This window comes from Antechinus flavipes, chromosome 3, assembly GCF_016432865.1.
Source record: "Antechinus flavipes isolate AdamAnt ecotype Samford, QLD, Australia chromosome 3, AdamAnt_v2, whole genome shotgun sequence".
Taxonomy (NCBI): Eukaryota; Metazoa; Chordata; class Mammalia; order Dasyuromorphia; family Dasyuridae; genus Antechinus; species Antechinus flavipes.
The window spans coordinates 78,963,370-78,984,020 of record NC_067400.1 but is presented as its reverse complement, the minus strand read 5'-3'; the positions used below and the strand labels follow the sequence as shown (position 1 = coordinate 78,984,020).

The following is a 20,651-nucleotide window of genomic DNA, read 5'->3' as shown; positions in this document are numbered from 1 at the left end:
TTTGAAATAAGGAAGATTGGATAGCCACATTCTCTTCTTACCCTAACATCTCTCCATATCCCCCAACATTCTCCTTTCTCTTCCTGTCTCAGGGCCTGCAGTTATATTAATTCGTCTCCAAAGAATTCCCTTCCTTTTCCTTTCTGCTTACCCAAATCCTATCTCTCCTTCACCACCCAGTTTCAATCCTACATAATTATCCATAAAGTCTCCTTTGACCTCTCCAGAACTGATTGAAAGTTTCAACAAACTTCTTTTAATTTAGCCCTGTGACCGCCTGCAAAACATTTGGACTCCATAGGCCTCAGTTTTCCCATCTCAAATGAAGGTGGAAAATTAGATAATATCTAAGGACTCCTTCAGTTCTATTTTTTTTTAATGATTCCATGACTTTTTGTCATTAGATACCAGAAACTTCTTGCATGTATATCTTTAGCCAGTGACAAGTTGATTCTCAGGGAATCCAAGATAATTGAGAATCCTCATTGTATCCCAGGAGGCTCAGTGTGAGGTCATCTTAAGCTCATAAGGGAGAATTGACTTGATTATAAATAGTAATATTTTTATTATTATTATTGTTATAGTCAGTTGTGCTATCAAAATGGTTTGATTTCCACAAGGAATCAATAAGTAGTGATTCTTTTCTATATTTCAGCAACCTATCTATCTGTTCATTCCTATGGGAATGAAACCCAGCAAGTAAACAGTGTTTAGATGTGAGCAAGGGCATGGAGCAAAATCTAGTTTTAACTAGTTCTTGATTCTGGGCTTACCAGTCATGACCTAGAACTCCACCCAAAAACATGAGATTTCCACAGGGGTTGGGGGAACCCCAAAACAACCAAAAAAGGAAATCCTACAAATTGTTCCCTATCTCTTACCAAGATTAGAGGGCAAGAGGGACAGCAGTTAATTTATAGCGGCTTGTTTGCAAATATGCTATGTTGTAATAGCAACTGTCCAAATGTAAAATGTCCTCTAAACAATGCATTTTATCTTTTGATTGGGAAAACCACTTGGGAATTTCATAATACACAATCCTACTTGTTCTCACTCTCAACTCTGGCACCTCCTCTGAATCTGGAGTTTCCCCAAGGGCCAGCATCTCACCCGATGTAATTCGATGTAATTCTCCCATCCAGTTACATAGGGCAAGGATCTGTGTCAGGAAATTCAATGGGAATTCTAAGGAATATGCAGGGAATAAGAAACAACAAAAATAAATTGAGTGAACAAAATAGAAGAAAAAAGAGGAGCAACATGTACTCATGAAGATTATAGGAAATATAAGACATTGATAGGGTCAAAAAAATCATAGACCTAGAATTGAAAGAACTCTCAAAGATCATTTAGTTTATCCTACCTCTTGCCCAATCCTGTATTTCTAATTCGTTTTTTAAATTTTTTTGATTTTTTTATTATTATTTTTTTTAGTGTTAGAGATCCTGGAACCCTTAGGCTGAAATTCAAAAGAATGTCCCCATGGACTTAGTTAAGGAACACATTGAAGCCTTCCCAGAAAAATAATGTGCTAATTTTATTTAGAAAAAGAGATTCCACATTTTCCTTTGGTAATAAGGTCATAGGACCATAGATTTAAAGCTAAAAGAGATCTTAGTAGTCATTTAATATAAGCCCCTCATTTTACAGATGAGGAAACTGAGGATCCAAGAAATGAAATTATTGCTCAAGTCACTCATACTATCTTGTTCAGTAGTAAGGAGGATGTTTGATCCCACATCTTCTTGATCCCAAATCCAGTTCTCTTTCCACTGTTTTGGGTGTCTTTGAATGTTGGTATCTCACAATCTAGCTTCTTTGATTACAGAATATAAGTCTAACAAGTTTTTTTGTTCAAAAATTGTATTTTTACTCTTAAAAGGAAAACCCTGGAAAAATATGTCATGCTCAGGTTTTTACTGTACCCCCTGAAACTATCCTGGAAGAAGATATACTCATGAATAATAAGTCATACACCAGTTTTGTATGATGCTAGCAGCCTACCGATGCTGGGCACAGTGTCTGAAACGTAGTAGATGCTTAATAAATTCAACCTACTGAGCAAATTGTTGATACAGGGAGAGGGAAGAGGCTAGCAGAAAGAAAGGGGAAGAAAGCTCCAGGATTTTTACTTGGCATCGAAGCTGCTGGCTATCTCCCAATTATATTCTTTTTCTTACTTATCAGTAAGTTCTTAGATCATAGATAGGGACTGCTAACCACCTAGTATTTAAATGGCTTTGGTCTTTATTTTATCTCAAGAGTTGGTTGCTTTTAACCAATGAACAGTAACTGTGACTGATTTATCTAAATTTTAATTTGGGTAACTTTCATCATGAAGCTTGTGGTCTGTACTCCTAAATGTGCAATTAATAATCATGAGTAACCCTTTTGATATGTATTGTGGAGACAGAGCTGGACCCTCCAACGAGGGGCCCATTATCATATTATGGTAAAAGACTTGGAACTCCTGAAGACAGACTGATGGGAGTTACCTCAAAAGAAAGGCAAAGAGGTAATTTAAGAGGCCCAGGAGGAGCATAATTCATCTGGGGTACTTTCTTAGGTTTTTTGCGCATGACTTGTTGGCGAAAGGTCTTGTTACTTTTTACGTCTTTTTTCCCCACTGGTGACACATGTCTTCCCTATCAGGGATGGCAGCCAGGTGTGCTGTCTCTTGTCCCAGTACTTAAGTATTTGGGGCCTGTCTGGTCCCTGTGTAAACCTTTTAATTTCTTTCTTTTCGTTCCATTTCTTCCTCTCTGGCTGCCGGAGAGTCACCTCCGGATTCCAGCAGGGCAGTCAAGGAAAGAGGTGGTTTTCTATGCCTTAAGTGAGGCAGCTACAGCTTTTTTTTCTGTAAGGTGTAGATCTCAATTAGTAGCAAGAAACCACCTCTTCTTAACCTTCGACTGGCTTCCCTCCACCCCAATGCACCTATTTCCCACTCCCCTCCACCCCCCTCTGTCTCCCCTTCAAATTCCTCGCCATCCTCCCTACCACCTCTGACTACATCTGGAATCAGAGGATGTGAGGGCAAGTAATAGAGTGTCAGTGGAAGTAATTGATTCCTCACACAGAGAGAATTCTCTCGCCTTTAGTGTCAATGGAGCTGAACCAGAGCTTGGGAGGGTGAGCAAGACTTGTAAACAGTCCATGGCTGAGCTGTCAGGGCCAAGCCTGACACACCAGAGAGTGAGTGAGTGAGAGGGAAAACAGCGGAACAAATAATTGTTTTAGTGCAAAGGAAAGGAGTAAATAATATTTCAGTCCAAGAATGGGTATTTTGAAAGAGGAAGGTATCAGGAGCTAGAAATTGGAAAGGATAGAAATAATAGGTTTTAACCAAAGAGATTTTTTTTTCATCTCAAGGTGGGCGGTTTATCTCCTCTTCATTGCCCATTATCATCATCATTATCATTAAAATAATTATTGTTATAATTATTTACTGATGATACCTCTGGTTTAATGGAGTACCTTTTATCCAAAGGGTTCAAAGCACTTTATCTCCTCTCATCATCTGCCTCGAGGAAGGCAGAATGCAAGGAATCATTACTCTATTTTATAGGCTGGGAACCTGTGGTATCAAGAGAGAAAAAACTTGATTCAAGTCACAGAACAAGTTAGAGGTTTGCAGGATACAGCTTCTCCATCTGATTGTCTTTTTATTAGTCTTGGGTGCCTTCAGCAGCTTGGCTTCTATTCTTCCCAGGTCTCTCCTTCTGGCCCCTTTTTGTTTCAGCTCCAAATCCAGCTAGCTCCTCCTGGCTCATTTTGAGGGACTCTACAGCTAAGGGGTGTTTGTAATTTCCATTTCCCAGAAGGACAGGCTGCTAAGAGACAAAAGGACTGCACAATGCTAAAATCTTTCCTTCTTTCCTTGAGGGCCATATTTAAAAAAGACTGCCGGGTCAAGTATGGAAAGAAATAGCATTTTGCTAACTGTATTGCAGTATCCTAATTAGGGAAGTTTGCTTGGACTTTAGTTGGGAGGCTTTTTTTGCAAAGAGCTTCAGCTTTCTATACTAGCCTCCAAGTGGACCCATCAAACACTAAAGCATTTTTTTTTGCTATTTCCAAACTTTCCAGTTCCCCCCAACTCATTCTAGCTAAAAAGGTGGAGTCCTCTCTCTGCTAGGAGAAGATCAGAACGCTAACCTAGCTTTGAATATGTCCATTCGCCTTTAAACTCAGCAGGAACAAGGTATTCATAATTCACCTTCCAGAAGAAGAGCCAGGATATGAATGGGATGAAAGTCGAGCGATTGCTGAGTGAGGGAAGCCATTTCAGCTGACTAACCACCGAGTGCCTACTCCTCTGTTCAGAGAACTCATGTGAGCTCATCATTTTCCCGCTGCCATAGTTTTTACTCCATGATCAGTTAATCCCAGGAGCCTGCAAAAACTCCAGGCCCTGTAACCTGAAGCCACATGTGAAATGAATCGAAGAGCAGGACCAGTCCCACCTGCCATGTGATGCTGAAATGCCTCTCCTGTCTCTTTAGGCTTCTGCATGGAACATTTTCAAACGGCCTTTGCCTTTTCCAAGCTTTGTTGTAGAGATTGGATGCCAGAAAATGGAAGAGGGTGGCAGAAAATGACTACAAGAATAAAGCCTTTACAAAGGAAAAGGAAAAAAAAATACAAAACCTCTCAGATGCAGTAATTCCCTCATCCCAAAGCACCTCTGCTCTCAGCAGGGATCCCATTTTCTGGACAGATGGAGAGGTTATGACTTGCTTTCACAATTTGATCCTCTGGGAGCTGGGAGTAGTAAATGACTGTCTGGGAGAAAACTGCTCACCCGGGTGAAGGGAATGAACTCTTTCCTCACAACAGGGTATGAGGGAGTGCACTGGAAAGGGGATTTGCTAAATTATCCCCATTCCTCTCTTTGGTTCACCTTGGAACCAGGCGCTGCCATTAAAACAAGCCTTCTATATATTTCCCTAAATAGTTCTAGGTCATTTTATTTCTCTTCCACACAGATCTCTGAGATAACCAGACACTGCCATCATTCCCATTTCACAGACAAGGAAATACACACTTAGTGAGTTATCCAACTCAGCCAGCCAACTCAGAGTCCTTTGGACCAGTCCCGGTGGTGAGCCACCATGGGGGCTTCCTGCTCCCCAATGGCTCATACATCCAGTGAGAAACAGGCCTGAAGGAAGTGCCTGGAAATTCCAAGCTGCTCTTCCTTTTGTTTCTGCAGTCTCGTTTCCAAACACGAAGGAAGGGGCCCTGTAAGTTAAAGAGTGAGGGTGAAGATTTTATAGAGTTGGTCCTGGAGACAGAAATAGAACTAAACAGCCATGTGGAAGCCCCGAATAAACAGCCTGCCGAAAAGTATTAAACAGCACATTAGCACATCTTGTTTTCTTATGTAACGAATGATTTTCCAGACATGTCCCATGTGAGCAAGATTCTCATCAGGGCTTCTCCTCCCAGGAGCAGGGGGCTAGCCACAGTGCCGCAGGAATGTGACTCACTGGTAGAGGAGAAGCGTTCAGCCAAGGGATGGTGTGTGTGTGTGTGTGTGTGTGTGTGTGTGTGTGTGTGTGTGTGTGTGTCTGGGAGGGTGGGTGGTGCCGGAGTTCCGCCGAGTGGGCTTCATCCGCCCCAAGTTCATCTGCAGTGAAACTTGTCAGACACACTGTCTGAAAACTCTCCTTCCTTATGTAAAGCAACATTCTTGGCAGTTGGCTGTGAGAGGAACAATGAGCAGTGAAAGGTTCTCCCCTATTGTAGGTCTTCTGTGGAAAAACAACCAACTGTTATAAATAGATGGTATTTGGAGTTTTTATTTTCTTGCCTCCAAGGTTTAGGGGGATAAGTCCTTCAGTTTGTTTTGGGTTATATTCTCTGCATGCTTCTTTTGCTAAATGGCCAGATTTCACCCCCCCCATCCCTACCCCACCCCAAAGCTCTGACCTTGACTAAGAGAAGAATGAGAAGGAATAGCTACAAACATTAAAGATTTGTGATGGGAAGCAATAAAGAGAAGGGGAAAGAAATGCTAAAATAACAGCTACTAAAAATACACCCAACAGAGACACAAGTTCATCAGCATAAACTTGATATATGCATCCAACATACCTAAACCTTTAAAACATAGAAAAGAAACAAATTTAAATGATTTCTTAGAACTGTAAAGTGACAGTTGGAAGGGACCAACCTCTTTATATTATAATAAGGAAATTGAGGTAGAGATCCAAGGTCACATAGTAAAATTAGGATTTGGGGTTCTTAGCTTATGACTCCTAATATTCAGGGTGTTTTAGTACAGAGCTTTTATAGGTGAGATTTCAGTAGACTATTGCTTGAATATGGGTATTGAATATGTAAATGTTACATCTTCATTTGTCTGACTCTTTGTGACCCCATTTGGGTTTTCAGAGTAAAAACTGGAGTGACATTTCCTCCTCTAGCTCATTTTACAGATGAGGGAACTGAGGCAAAAAGAGTGAAGTCACACAGGATGACACAGCTAATAAGTGTCTGAGGCTAGTTTTGAATTCAGGAATGAGTCTTTTTGGCTTTCCATGTACTGTGAGCCCTAACTTTCTACATTGTTACATCTCTATCTCTTTATTTGTTACCTTAAATTGATGTATATCTCTCTACATATATCTATGCAGATATAGTATATATTTATGCTATATACTATCTACATCTAAGAATAACAGCAGTTCCTGGCACATAGTACAAACTTAAACAATGTTTATCGATTGATATGTATGTTCAGGCAACATAATGCATTTGAAAAGGTAGTGACTTGGAAACAGAACAGTTGAATTTGAATCCTGTATAACTTAACCTCCTCTTTTATAAAAGGAGGGGTTTGGATTAGATGACTTTTAAAATCCCTTTCAGCTCTAAAGAAAGATAGCAAGGTAATGCAATGGATAGGATTCCAGAGATCTAAGTTAAAAATCCTGCCTCAGGTGCTTACTAGCTATGATATCATGAGCAAACCACTTAACCTCTCTCAACCTCAGTTTATTCATCTGTAAAATGGAAATAATTGTTATGAGAATCAAATGAGATATTATATGTAAAGCACTTTGCCAGTCACTCAACAGTTATTCCATAAGTAGTTGTTAATTTATTATTTTATATTTATTTATTTGTACATATTTATATTTCTATAATCAATTTATTAATTTATCATTATTATGGGCAGTGTGCTGAACACTGGGAATATAAATACAAATACATGGACATTTTATAGAAAGATAGTTCCTACCCTCAAGGAGCATATAGTCTAAGTCATAGGAGTCCAATGAGGGTTCAGTGTAGAGGTCTAGATTGTAACCTGATAAGAAATGAAGAGATAGTTTTTCTAGATACTTCTCATCTGTAAAATGAACTAGAGAAGGAAATGTCAAATCACTCTAATATCTCTATCAAGAAAACCCCAAATGAGGTCACAAAGAGTTAGACACAACTGAAAACAATTGAACAAGATAAATGTAGATGTAACATTGACAAACCATATGCACATATTCAACCAATAGTCTAATAAGATATCACATATTAATTCTGTGTACTAAGACACACTGAATATTAGGAGCCAGAAGTTAGGAACCCCAAATCCTAATTTTACTATGTGATCTTGGATCTCTTTCTCAATTTCCTCATTATAATATAATCATTTGATCAGAAGGAGGAATCCCAGGGACTCACAGTACTTCTATGGCTCTGGCTGAAGTGATTTTCCAAGATGAAGAGCTTCCTGGGAAATAAAATGGACACATATATTTGCCTACATGTACACATACACATATGCTTTTTATATGTGTATTTAAACACATGTGAATGTTTACAACTAAATATGGAGCCAGTATTGAATGTAGCAAGAACATTGCAATAGTGAGCTCTGAATTCAATGATTAAGTTACTCCTCCTCCTATCTATTTTCTGTGTTAACATAGGAGAATTGTTGCTAGTTTTGTCTCCAGGATGATAAAAACAAATGGCCAAAGAAGAGAACTATTCAATTAGATTGCATATATATCATAGTTCATATACAGAAACCTCCTAGGGTCCTATAAGTTTATTGGGGGGCAGGAGGGTGAGTATTTCCCAAGTACTTTCTTATGATTTCTGTTTTGCTTAAGTTCTTTAGATTAAGCCCTCCTACTTCTTTGAACCTTGGCAGAGCACATATGGGTCATTTGTCATAAGATATCTCAGCTTAAATTAGGAAGGTTTTTGTATAAGTCCTTCAGAATCTATCCTGAGCCAGTTTGACTGAATCTTTTCGTTATAGATAACTTGAAGTTGACTGAATTGGCCATTTATTTCAGCATCATGCATATCATCTCTTTGTGTTTTTAGCAGCCTTGCCTTCTGAGAAGTGGAAATGCTTCCTCAATTTTTTGCCACCTACCGTCCTCACAGATTTTTTTTTAATGTAAGGATTAATGAGACAGTGTTTGTTTAAAAAAAAAAAAAAAGGCTTTGAGCTCCTTGGAAGAAAGGCACTCCGGGAGGTGATATATTCCCTGGCCTGGGTAATCTACCCATGAAATATGGCACTTTGAAAGTGTGAGAAACATCTCAAATCACTCTGACAGCATTTTAATTATAGTTGATTTGTTTGCTGCTAATAGTGAAAATGCTGTCAAAGTGATTTGAGATGTGTTTTTTCCACTCATAATGTTATATTTCATGTTTTTGGAGCCATTGAAGCAGCGTTTTGATTTCAAGAAACACGTGGAATGGCTCAGTGATTATAAGGAGATAATGGTCTGTAGAAAATGGACACGGGTTCTTCAAGAGACTAAGAGCCCTTATCAAAAAATAGATGATTGTTAACATAGTACACCCATGTGAAACAGCTTTTAAAGTATGCATTTGGAACCTAAACAATAGAAAAAGGAAGCAGGATGCTTGGCTGCCTGGCTAGGCCTATGGGATTTGGATTTAGCTGCCATATTGAGATGGATTAACAACTTTTACTACCTAGAATGATCATGACACTTTGACAGCCATCATCTATGATATCAATAGGATACATAGACTATATGGTAGCCAGTTACCACTGTAATCCATTCATGAGAAATGGGATCTATAGAATCCAGGGAAGAAGGGTTACCTTGGAGTAGGTTAGAAGATCCTACCCTGCAAGAAACTTTATCCACTGTGCCCTTTAGGTTCTAATTTTTGCTAGATTGATTTATCTTCCTTTGGTGTCCTGCTAAGGAAGTGTTAGGGGAGGTTGCTCTTCTGGAAACCAGAAAATTCCTTGATAGGTAGCTGACCCAGAATCAGGAAGATCTGAATTCAAATATTGACTCAGATACTTACTGATAAGGTGATCCTGGGCAAGTTATTTAACTAACCTCTATTTACCACTGGAAAATAAATTAGCAAACCACTCCAGTATTTTTGCCCCCCAAAATCCCACAGACAGATATCCACCAGGTCACAGAGATGAATATGACTAAAATGTCCAAACAATGCAATAATAGTGGTTTTTGACTGTAGGTACAGCTTTTTGTAAACATTAAAGTGCTGAATAAATGCTAAATATTCTTAGAAACGTGCTTTTCCTTTCTCTCCTTAACATGCATCAACCCCAAGGAGGCACTTTCTTTATAGCTAGCTAAAATAGTGCTGGGATTGAGATTAGGATATGTGAATGGTCTAAATTACACATGGGTTCAGAGATCTTCCCAGTATCCCACATTTCCATATCCACCATCAACTATTTCTCTTTGATTTGTGTTCATTGCATTTACCCAGTGAAATTAGAGAGTGTCTTGTACCTGCAAAGAAAATGATGGAAATGCCAGTGGCCCAACTTGGGGTCATCGGAACCAGAACAGAAGCATGACAGGATACTTAGGGAACGGTCCTAGATGAACAAAGGGTCAGAAACAGAGACATTCACACACTCTCCGTGCTTTAAGCCTGAAGATCAGAAGAGGTGCTCTAGCTTTGCAAGGAATTTTTTCATTTTGAGAGAGATTATAGGCCTAATGAAAGATAAACAGAGCAGTTAACATGTGTCTCTTAGTTGGTTCATGCTTCGGTCCTTAAGGCCAATGGTGTGTTTTAAGAGGAAAAGCATTTCAGGTTTTGTGGAATCCCCCTATCTCCACCCTTCAGCTGGGAAAGAGCCCCGTAGGAAGATAGAGGCACCCAGATTCCCTAATAGCTTTTGTCAGAAATCGAGCTACATTTGTTCAGAAACAACAGGCTTTCTTAGCACTACTGAGCTCTTCACCAATTCACTTGATTATGTTGAAATATCTAAGGAGATTTGTTCCATTTGTAGGAAATCCTTCAATAATAAGACACGTTTTCCCGAATGAGTCAGTTGTGGCAGGAGACAAACAGAACATTCTCTATGTGTCATTTGGATTGTGACTTTTTATTAAAAAAAAAAAAAGTCGGGACAGGATGTTGTGCAGTTAAGTGGATTGTGACTATTGTGCTGTACTGGGTAGAATGGCTCCTTCACAGCAGTGTCATTGTTAGGGGAAGACAACGCAACTGGAAGACCTTAGCAATTGGGCATTATATTCTAAGTAAAAATAATTCACATTTCTTAGCAATTCTAGATCAACAAAATGCTTTACTCAAAAACAGTCCTGTGAGATAAGTATTACAAATGTCATCCCCATTTTAAAGATGAGGAAGTTGAGGTTAGGAGTTTGCCTCTGATCAAAGTGATGTAGGCGGCAGAGATGGGACACATGTCTAGGTCTTCTGACTCTGAGTCAAAAGTGCCGAAATCAGGTACCTGTTCAGGCATACAATATTGTTTGCTGAATGGTATTCATATATGAAAACCCAGATAGGATCAAAAGATCATTGGAAAAGAGAGCCAGAGCAGGAAGGCTCTTAGCTCCTTCTCACCCTGTCCCCGTTCCACCACGTACTTTAGTGTAATCTTGAGAAAACCATGTTACTTTTCGGTGATTTGGGTAACTGCTAAGTGAAATGGGTCTCGTACTTGCCTCTTGCCTACTTCAGCTGGCTGCTGTGAGCAGTAAGAAATGTGGGCAAATGTTAGAGTCCTTGTGTACCACTGTTAGTCTATCAGGCATTGAGAGGCAGGGATAGCTTTTGATGAGAAAAGCTTACAACATTGTGAAACTGTTGATAGGGGCTTTCCTTACTGGGTATGAGAAAAGCTTAAGGGTTTTCTTGAGAAAAGTGCCATGTCAATTTTCACTTTTCATCCAAAGTGTCTTTTATGTCGAAAGTTAAGAAATTTTTGATCGAAAATATCATTCACAGCTGACTCAGTTCAGCGACCATGTGAAAATCATAAACTATTGCTCCGCCCCCAGCCCCACGATCCAACTTCCTCCTTATTTTCTCCTGTCCTCTCTCTATTACTCTAACCTTAGTTTTAGGGGTTTTGCCAAGAGTTCAATCCTCTTCATTTTGGGGCAGGAGCTGAACCCGGTCCACTTCCTCCCTTTGTGTCAGCCCAACTCCCTGGATTTGATGAGTTGGAAGCTGTTAATTGGTAGGAGTGTGACTTGTGTGACTGGATGGAGATGGGAGACCATTTTGCCTAGAACAAGCTACTTATCCAAGAGATCTCTATGTGTATGTGTGACACAGCACAGGAAAGGCAGCATCCCATGGAGTACAACATTTCCAACTCTGCTTTATGCCCTGGAGGGAGAAATTTGTTACGAGTTGCTTTAACAGGTTGATGCAAAAGTAAATAAACAGGGAGAGGGAGGCAGAGGGAGATGGATAGTTTTCAGTAAATAATGTTACAGTGGCCAGCAATTTAAAGGGAGCGGTTAGAAGAAGAGGTTTCTCAACTAAGCAGATGTGACAGGAGTATTAACTGGGAGCTGTGGAGAGGCAAGGGGACACAAATAACAAACTGCAGGTTTCCAGAAGCCACAGCAGCCCGCCGTGCTCAGCCCTCCATAAAAAAAACTAGGTGGGATTGGGGTGTTTAGGGTTTCTCCAAACCACTGTAGACCACTCTTTTTAAGGTCCCTCAGACTAGGAAACGCCCTAAAATTGACATGTTGGCTTGCAAAGGCTCATATAATAGATGTACGGTTCCATCAAGAAGAGACTGGTTCCCCAGGGATTTATCCTGGGCTCTTGGAGAAAGGTTTTTGTTGTCTTATTGAAGAGTTGGATTATGGTAATGATTCCTTTATTTTTAATGTTCTTGGCTTGTCACCGATCATGGTGTAATGCCTCGAATTTCGCATTGTCATCTCGGGAGGGAGGGAGGGAGCTAATTGTTATAGGTTTAGTAATATGTCTTTAAAAGAAGATAAAGATGAGAACCAGAAAGAAAAGAAAGTTGAGGAGAAGGGAGGCTGCTGGGAAAGGAGGAGGTGGGTATTTTCTTTTTAGAAGTTTTTGAAATGTGGCCCCATTGCATCATGTTGAGAACCTGAGTACCCTTGTCATCATTTCACTTAGTCATTTTGTAAGTCATTTCAGGGGTCTTGATTTTCCCATCTGAAAAATGGACACAATAGCATGCATTCCTTACTGATCTCAAGTTACTGCAATTGAATGGAAAAGTTAACTGTAAAATAATAATAGGGAATAGGACTTGACATGGAAGACTCTCAAATTAGGACACTTGTAGCAAAACATATAAACACTTTCCCTGAAACTTATAGTCTGAGAGCAGTTTAAATAATATTCCCAGGGTTATACAACTGGTTCCTATCAGAGGCAGGATCTGAACTCAGATCTTCCTGGCTTTGAAGTCTCCACTGTGCCCCACATACACTCAAAATAGTGACAGCTAATATTTATATGATGTCCTAAGTTTTGCAAATCACTTTACACATATTATTGCATTTAATTCTTATAAAAACCTTATGAGATGGGCGCTATTATTTTCCCATTTTACAGGTAATAATCAATAATAATAATTAACATTTATAAAGCACTCAGTATGTGTCAGACACTATGCTAAGTACTTTACATATTATCTCATTTGATCTTCATGACAACCCTGGGAGAAATAGGTGCTTCCATCTTATAGGTGAGGAAACAGAAGCTGAGAGAGGATTTTGAACTCAGGCTTTTCTGCCTCTAGATCCAGCACTGGTTTCAGGCGGGGGATCCTTAGCTACAAAGAGCCACACAAAAGCAACATATTCTTCTCCTGATGATGATGATGATTTTTTCTTCTTCTTGTGTGTCCCCTTACTAGGTATGACTTCATTGAGATTCGTGATGGGGATAGCGAATCTGCAGACCTCCTGGGAAAACACTGTGGGAACATTGCCCCTCCTACCATCATCTCATCAGGCTCAGTGCTCTACATCAAGTTCACTTCTGATTATGCACGGCAGGGTGCCGGCTTCTCTCTACGCTATGAGATCTTTAAGACAGGTGAGTGATGCCCCAGGAGGAGACGCATCCCCATCAAACACCTCAGTGCTTCTGACCAGGAGGAGCTTGATGGGAAGGGGAGAGGAGGCACGCCCATTTCTTGAGTAACTGTTGAAAATAACAAGTCTGAAAGGGAAGATGGGAGTCAAGAGGGCCAAAGGGAAATTTCTTCATGTCATCAGCCAAGGGAAGAGAATCCAAGTCACATTACTGGAAGTTTTTATTTGCTGTGAAAGTGATATTAGAAAGAGAGGTATAAGATGATAGAGGAGAGCACTGGGGATAAAATATGTTTCTTCTGGTGACTTATTCGAGTTTTCTAAACAATTTTTTAAAAAAACATCTTGCCCACCTGCAGAAATCCCATTCACCACCCAGATTTTGCACTGGGGCCCATTTCCATTTATTACCCCCAAGGCAATGGAGTGAAATAGAAAAGAGGTATATAAGAGTTGGGTTCCGGGTCTCCAGTTCCTTATCTGAAAAAATGAAAGGGCTCTGACCAGATAAGCCCCTTCCAGCTCTCAGTGTGAGGTCCTATGAACCCTTGCTGATCAGTCCTCCCATATGACTATACCAAGAGGGCATCAACATCTGCCCATGGCAGCCCCCCCTCACTATCTCTCTTCCCATCCCCAAACACATCAAGATTGCTATGAAAACCAATCAGAAAGGTGATAGGGAGGAGATACAGGGAGGATTGCATTTCTTAGCACTTAGCGCTTCCGTCTGTCCTGGTTTCTTTTTAAACCCCAACAGTCTGGGCTGGTACTTGATGCCATGGATGACATAAGGAAATTTTCCTTTCCCTTCCTGGAATAAGAAGTTCTCTTCATTAATTAGTTCGGCTCCTGTGCTAAAGCATCCTAAGCAAAAGCTTTTTTTTCCTCTGTGGCACCCATGGTGTTTTTTAGTCAAGGGGGAGGGAGATTTGCCCCTCCAGAGCCTCTCTGCTCACATAGTCGCCCTGCTTCCAACATCATACAACAGCAATGATGCATTTCACCTCCTTTGCAGCCTGGGGGTTTTGTGACTGGTGGAGTGCTAGGCAAAGGGGAGGCTTTGTCAGAGAGGGGAGAAAGCCAGGCGCCTCTGGAGTTCAATGCAAGGGGAACTATTCAAATATATTTTCTTTTTTGCCAAACAGTTCTTGAAAGGAAGTGGTAGCTGCTGAAAGCACTTTTTATGTCTTCTCTGTCTAAATATTTGTCAGATTTGTCTGCATGAGAGCAAAAATTTACAACAAAATAAAGGGGGGAAGCTATGTGAGTGAGCAGGAGCATAGGCTTTCACAGGGTATGCGTAAGGAGGAAAACTTGCTCCTGAGAAGGTTAATGGGCTATGGTAGTGAGCTCCAAGCTTAACTGAGGGGAATTAAAATGGACCCAACTCACTTTATGGCTGAAGACAAGTCTGGCTCTAGCCTCTTGGAAATAACATCATCAGTATCATCCTGAGCCCTCCTTAATTTTAAAAAGCAACCTGGGATCAAGAGAAATAAGCTAGTCACCAGCCCAGAAGCAGTACTCACCAGCAATCAAAAATGGGTAAACTTTGTATAGCAAACTTAGACTCACAGAGACTAAAGAGCTTGTGCTCTATCTACTGCACCACTTAGCTGCCCCAACGACTGACACATAGTAGGTGCTTAACAAATGCTTCCTTTCTTTCTAATTGTGTGGATCCTAGTTCTACTTACTTTATCAGGTAGTCATCAGTCTATATAAGTTTAAGGACTCTGTGTGTGTGTTTATGTATGTGTGTTTTGCCATTCTTAAACTTAGGATGTTGCTCTAATCTCAGAAATCCTCCAAACCAAAATGAATTTGCCTTCACATCAGTTTTAAATATAAATGAGCACCATGTGTCCCTTTTCTGGTGGAAGAGTTAGTCAAAGGAAGGAAGGAAAGGCTATTGTCAGGAAGTCAGATATAAGACAGAAAGTCCTGCAGGTTGAATGTCATTGTGTAAGGACCCACCAAAGCTTCAAACAAAGCAACAGCAAATCTTTAGATTGCTAGGATACAATTATAAAAACCTGAATTCAAATCCTGCCTCAGATACTTAGTAGCAGTGTCATGCTGGGCAAGTCAAGTCAACTTTTTGTACCTCAATTTTCCCATCTGTAATATGGGATAGTAATAGAGTCTAACTCACATAGTGAGTGTAAGGATCAAATGGAGATAACATATATCCACCAAAAAAAGAAAACCTTAATGTGCTATATAAATTATATATTAACATTATATATATAACTTTACATATATATAATTATATATTAATATATATATTAGCATTTAAATTAACAAATGCTAGCTATAGGGAGATTTTACATAGTGAAACTCTTGAGGTATATACAGCATTCAGCCCTGAGGATTGCACTTTCAGCCAGGCAAAAATCAGCAGTAGGAAAGGGACAATAAAGTCACTCATTGGATCTTCTAATGCCAAATGTGGGTTCATCAAGGTCATTGGGGTTACAGCTCCGAAGACCATATCTAACAGTGTAGACACATGGCTTTGCTGGGTACAAAATGAAGAAGAGTTGAAAATGTGTTGAGGTGCCAGGCTTTGTGCCCATATTTCCACTGTTGGTGTCCTGGGGAAAAAAACACACACACAAGGTTTACGTCATCAACCGAACATGAAAGAAATGCATGAATATACTGAAGAAATCCAAACAAACACAGCACTGTTTGTTGGCTAGTATTCTTCAAAGAGAGCAAGAAGGGGAAATTGTAAACAAAGTTATACAAATACTCATACCAGAGGGCTTTGGAGCCCAGTGACAGTATAGTATACCATTAGAATACTGCTAAAGAAATATACCAAGACAGATAAACTCCAACTTCAGTGCAGACAGAGAACATTGTGGTGGGACTGGGAACTTCATGTCTGGCTCCGACTGAAGTGGGCTATAAAAAGATCCTATATCATTTGATCAGTTTTTTTATTCTCTCTTTTTAAAAAAAAATTTTTATTTTAAATTTATGAAATAAAACAAGCATTTCCATAACATATTAAACTGATTATCTACATAAAAGAAGACTAGCCCGAGAAAAATCTTGCAAATTTTAAAATACTATACCCCATCATGGATAGAAACAGCATTAGAAATTTCAAGTATCATTTTTTTTAAAAAATCACTGTTGGAAACTGAAAGAGTTAAAGGTTCATTCCTCTCCTGCTGACTCTTGAACTTGAGCTCAAGGTCAGGATGCCTTTCTTGGGACCTGGTGATGGCTGAGCTCTGCATCTCAGCTGTGATATGCAACTAGGGGAATCCTGGCTCTTCTGAGTTCAGGGACTAATTAGCTGTAGTGGGCTGGTTAAGATCTGCTTTCAATATATCTCCTTTAGTTTGGTTTTTAGTTGGAAGACTTTTTTTTTTAGAAAAAGTTACAGATACTTTTGGAAACCCTTGTTCAGGTTTTTCTGCTTTGGGGACTGCTGTTCCAATTATACAGCAGCTAGGAGATCGTGCTGGGCTAAAGCTGTTCAGAAAGAAATAGCTCCCTGCTGTAGAAACCACTTAGTTTCTCTAACAGATCTTTGCATGCAGTGTAAAGAAGGGTGTCTGGTCCACCTGAATGGATTGAGTATTTTTTTTTTTACTGCGTCTGATGGCTTTGACGTAAGAGCTGAGGAAGACCTTAACTTTAGTCCTGAAAATGCTTACATTTTTTCCTGGTAGCTCTGACTTAAGAGAAGCCACATGGAATTGTGAATAGAGAGTTCCTTTCAGAGCTAAGAAAACACAGTTTCAAGTTCTGACATTGACTGGGTGACCTTTTTCAAGTATTCTAGGCAACTCTAGAGACTGCAGAGAAAGTGCTGACCTATAAAAGTAGTAGTATTCTACCACATCTGGGATTTCCCCATGGCAATGAAATCACGGGTCCAATCTCTATTCCTCTGATTTGTATTGAATGTTCAGTATGCCTTTCTTTCTGCTATTCTGGCCAAGCCCAGCGCAATAGGCAGGTTTCAAGATGCCATCAAGAATTAAGTACCCACTTTTTTTTTTTAAAGAAAAAGGTCTGGTGGTTGTGGTTATTGTTGGCTGTTATTGTTGAGTATCCTGGTATCTACCTGGACAAGAATCCCTTCTGAGCCAGGGGCAAGCCCATGTTGGTAATAGTCCTGGGGCAGAGACACGCCTTTCCTTTGAGTACCTAAACATGTCTAATTGGGCACCATTTTCTGGGAATCAAATGTATTTTAGAATCTTTCCTTTAGTCTTTTGTTTTGAAACAAAAGGAGCAAGCATGGGCAGGAGATGGGGGCCTGTGGTTTGGAAGAGATTGTGTTTGTGGTGGTGGTGGGGAGGAACAGGAAGGAGGGGGTGTTTTCAGGAACCTTCTTTGAAACTGTTAGTAATTTCAAGTGAAATTTCCCTCTTGTGTGAAGCATCTGTTTCCCAATAGGTGAACGGGACCAGGGATTTCTCTTTAATTCCCTGCTCCCAAGGGAAATTCCAGTCCTCTTTAAAGAGAATTACAGTAAGGGTAGGCTCTAGGAGAGAAAGTCAATACTCCTCCCCTGGCTTTCAAAGCTGACCTGCTGCAAGTTGAGAATGGAGATTTAATTTTCTCCCTGCCACGCATGTGGCCCTGCCAGCCGGGGCTACAAGGGGAGGCAGCTCAGCAGCAGCTAAACCCTAACCTTTTCAAAATTCCTCTCGGACCCCTTGAAGATCTGCCAGCTGGCTGTGCTCTGTTGGGCCACCCTGGATCTCATCACACTGGGAGAAGCAGGCAGCCAATGGATGCCCAGGATGACAGGAAACAAAGACAGAGCAGAGGATGGTCACACTGCTCCAGCTTCCCCAGGGCTTGGCCAGTTGGTGTGAATGTCCCTGAATGATGGAGTGAGTGCAGAATCTCTGAGCTATCGTGCTTAGAGGGAGACCTCCAAAGAATTAAGAAAAGGTTCTTTCCGAAGTCTGTGTGGGTCCAATGTCCCCATGCTGTCAATCTGTTTCAGTGGACAGGGGAGAAGATGAGGATGTGGGGGGTGGGGTGGATGAGACAAAGAAAGGAGGGACAGAGACAGAGACAGATTCAGACACAGAGACACAGAGAGAGAGAAAGAAACAGAGACACAGAGACAGAGATAGAAAGGGACAGGGAGAAAAAGAGAGAGACAGAGACACAGAGAGAGAGACAGACACAGAGACAGAGATACAGACACAGAGACACAGAGAGAGACAGACAGAGACAGAGAGAGACAAATTTAGGGAGAGGGAGAGACAAAGAAACAAAGACACAGGGAAAATAGAGACAGAGAGAGAGACAGAGACAAGGATGGACAGTGGGAGAGACAGAGAGAAACTATGAGACAGAGACAAAGATGAACAGAGGGAGAGAGACAAACAGACAGACTGACAGACAGAGAAGGTGAGAGAGACCACATTTCCTTCTTGATTCTAAAGAAACGAAGATTTCTTTCTCTCCAATATACATTTGCATGGTACCTTTTAAAAGTCAGACATTCACTGCTTTCCAGAGAACCATCATCAATAAAGATACTAGTGAACCAGCCTGCTAGGGAGCCTCGGATAAAGACATCGCCGCTGGCTAAGATCAGGTTATTGACATCACATAGTTATATTTCTGTGCACTCCCCAGAGGACACTTCTTTGCCAGTAAACACCTGGTTTATTGAATATTTCTGTGTTTTTCCTCCATGCTTAGAGCGTGTATGATTCTCTTCATAAATCCAGCTTACCTTTTTATCTGAGCTAAATGCAATCAATTCTAATTGCCCAGAATTTGCATTTCGTGTGTGGATGGATAACACGTGTTGGCTCTGGTCCGTTTGCCCGTGTGCCTGTGACGCTGGTAGGGGTGATGGAGTTGTAGCCACAGAGGTGCCACGTGGTCAGATTGGGAGAATTACTGGCTCTGACTGCCGCAGCCGACCTAGTCCTGAGGATGCTTGCATCTTTCCTGGTGTACAGGATGACTCCACCTAGAGGCATTAAGGGATAGGGGAGCTGTTGGCATCCAAACCCACACGCTACAGGACTGTGTGCTGCATATAATAAGGGGGTCTCCATCCTTTCTACGAAGGCCCCAGCACGTGAGCTTTCCAGTCTTCTCTGCCATACAGAATTCAGAAGCTTTCCAAATGATGTCTTTTTCCAGACTCAGTGGCAGAACAGCTTTTAGCATCCCCTATACCCTGCTGTGATTCAGCGGCTAAAAACTCTGATTGTTAATTGTCTGATCACTACAGAGCAACTAGTTTTAATATGGTCATGACATGAATGGGGACCCAAGCTCCCCTTTGCCCCTCCCCTGAGGCACCTTGGATCTCAGTGGGGAGAGGGGGGCACTTAGCTGGCCCTGGTACAATGGAGGCCAGTGTTGAGGTCAGCAATAAATAAGTGGTAACATTGTTTTCCCTGCTGGCAATCAGAAAGCCTTCCTTAAGGATTGAAATAACTTACATTTCTGGAGCAGGCAGCTGAGTGAAATGAGAAAGGAGACTCTGTTCTTCTTTTCAACAGAATTCACACACATACACACATACACACACAAATGCACATACACATATACTTCTCTCTCTCCCCGCAAATGTTTCACTTCTTGTTTCCCTGAGATGTGGATCGAGCCAGCTGTTTCTCCCCTTGCTCTGTGTTTGAGAAGCTGTTTGGGGGACTTTAATGGTGGGTGCTAGGAGGATGTCTTTTAAGGATCTATCTAGTAGGAAACATTGAGACTTTGACCCAAACATTTGGACTCTCAAACACAGCAAAGAGAGACCATTTTTTTAAATGTTGCAATTCTCTCTAACTTCCAGGTTCTGAAGATTGTTCAAGAAACTTCACCAGTTTGAATGGCACCATTGAATCCCCTGGGTTCCCCGATAAGTACCCACACAATCTGGACTGTACCTTCACTATTATAGCCAAACCCAAAATGGAGATCATTCTTCAGTTTTTGACTTTTGACCTGGAGCATGATCCATTACAAGTGGGAGAAGGTGACTGCAAATATGATTGGCTCGACATCTGGGATGGCATTCCTCATGGTGAGTAATGATGGGTCACAGATATTTTTCTCATCTGCAAGTCACCTCCACAACAGCAAAATAAAGAAACCAAAGTTGTAAAAGTTGTAAAGAAATCTGTAGTGCTAAGTTAAGGAGTGACCAACCCATTGTTCTCACTAAAGACAGAACAAGAGACAAGGTAGAAACTGTCCAGTCTTCTGCCCCGGGATTCTTTGAGAATTAGATAGGATACTATATTTTTAGGCTCAGTTAAAAATTTATGTGGAGACAACTGTGGC

At 40.8% G+C, this 20,651-nt stretch overlaps 1 protein-coding gene across 3 annotated transcripts in view; it reads left to right on the top strand.

Moving 5' to 3' along the window:
- The window catches only part of NRP2 (neuropilin 2), a 146,769-nt gene that overhangs the window by 24,001 nt on the left and 102,117 nt on the right, over positions 1-20,651 (top strand). For all 3 annotated transcript variants that reach the window (XM_051983716.1, XM_051983718.1, XM_051983717.1), the window contains exons 3-4: positions 13,172-13,353; positions 20,161-20,391. In XM_051983716.1, the coding sequence (XP_051839676.1) occupies positions 13,172-13,353; positions 20,161-20,391 (413 nt within the window). The remainder of the gene's footprint in view (positions 1-13,171; positions 13,354-20,160; positions 20,392-20,651) is intronic.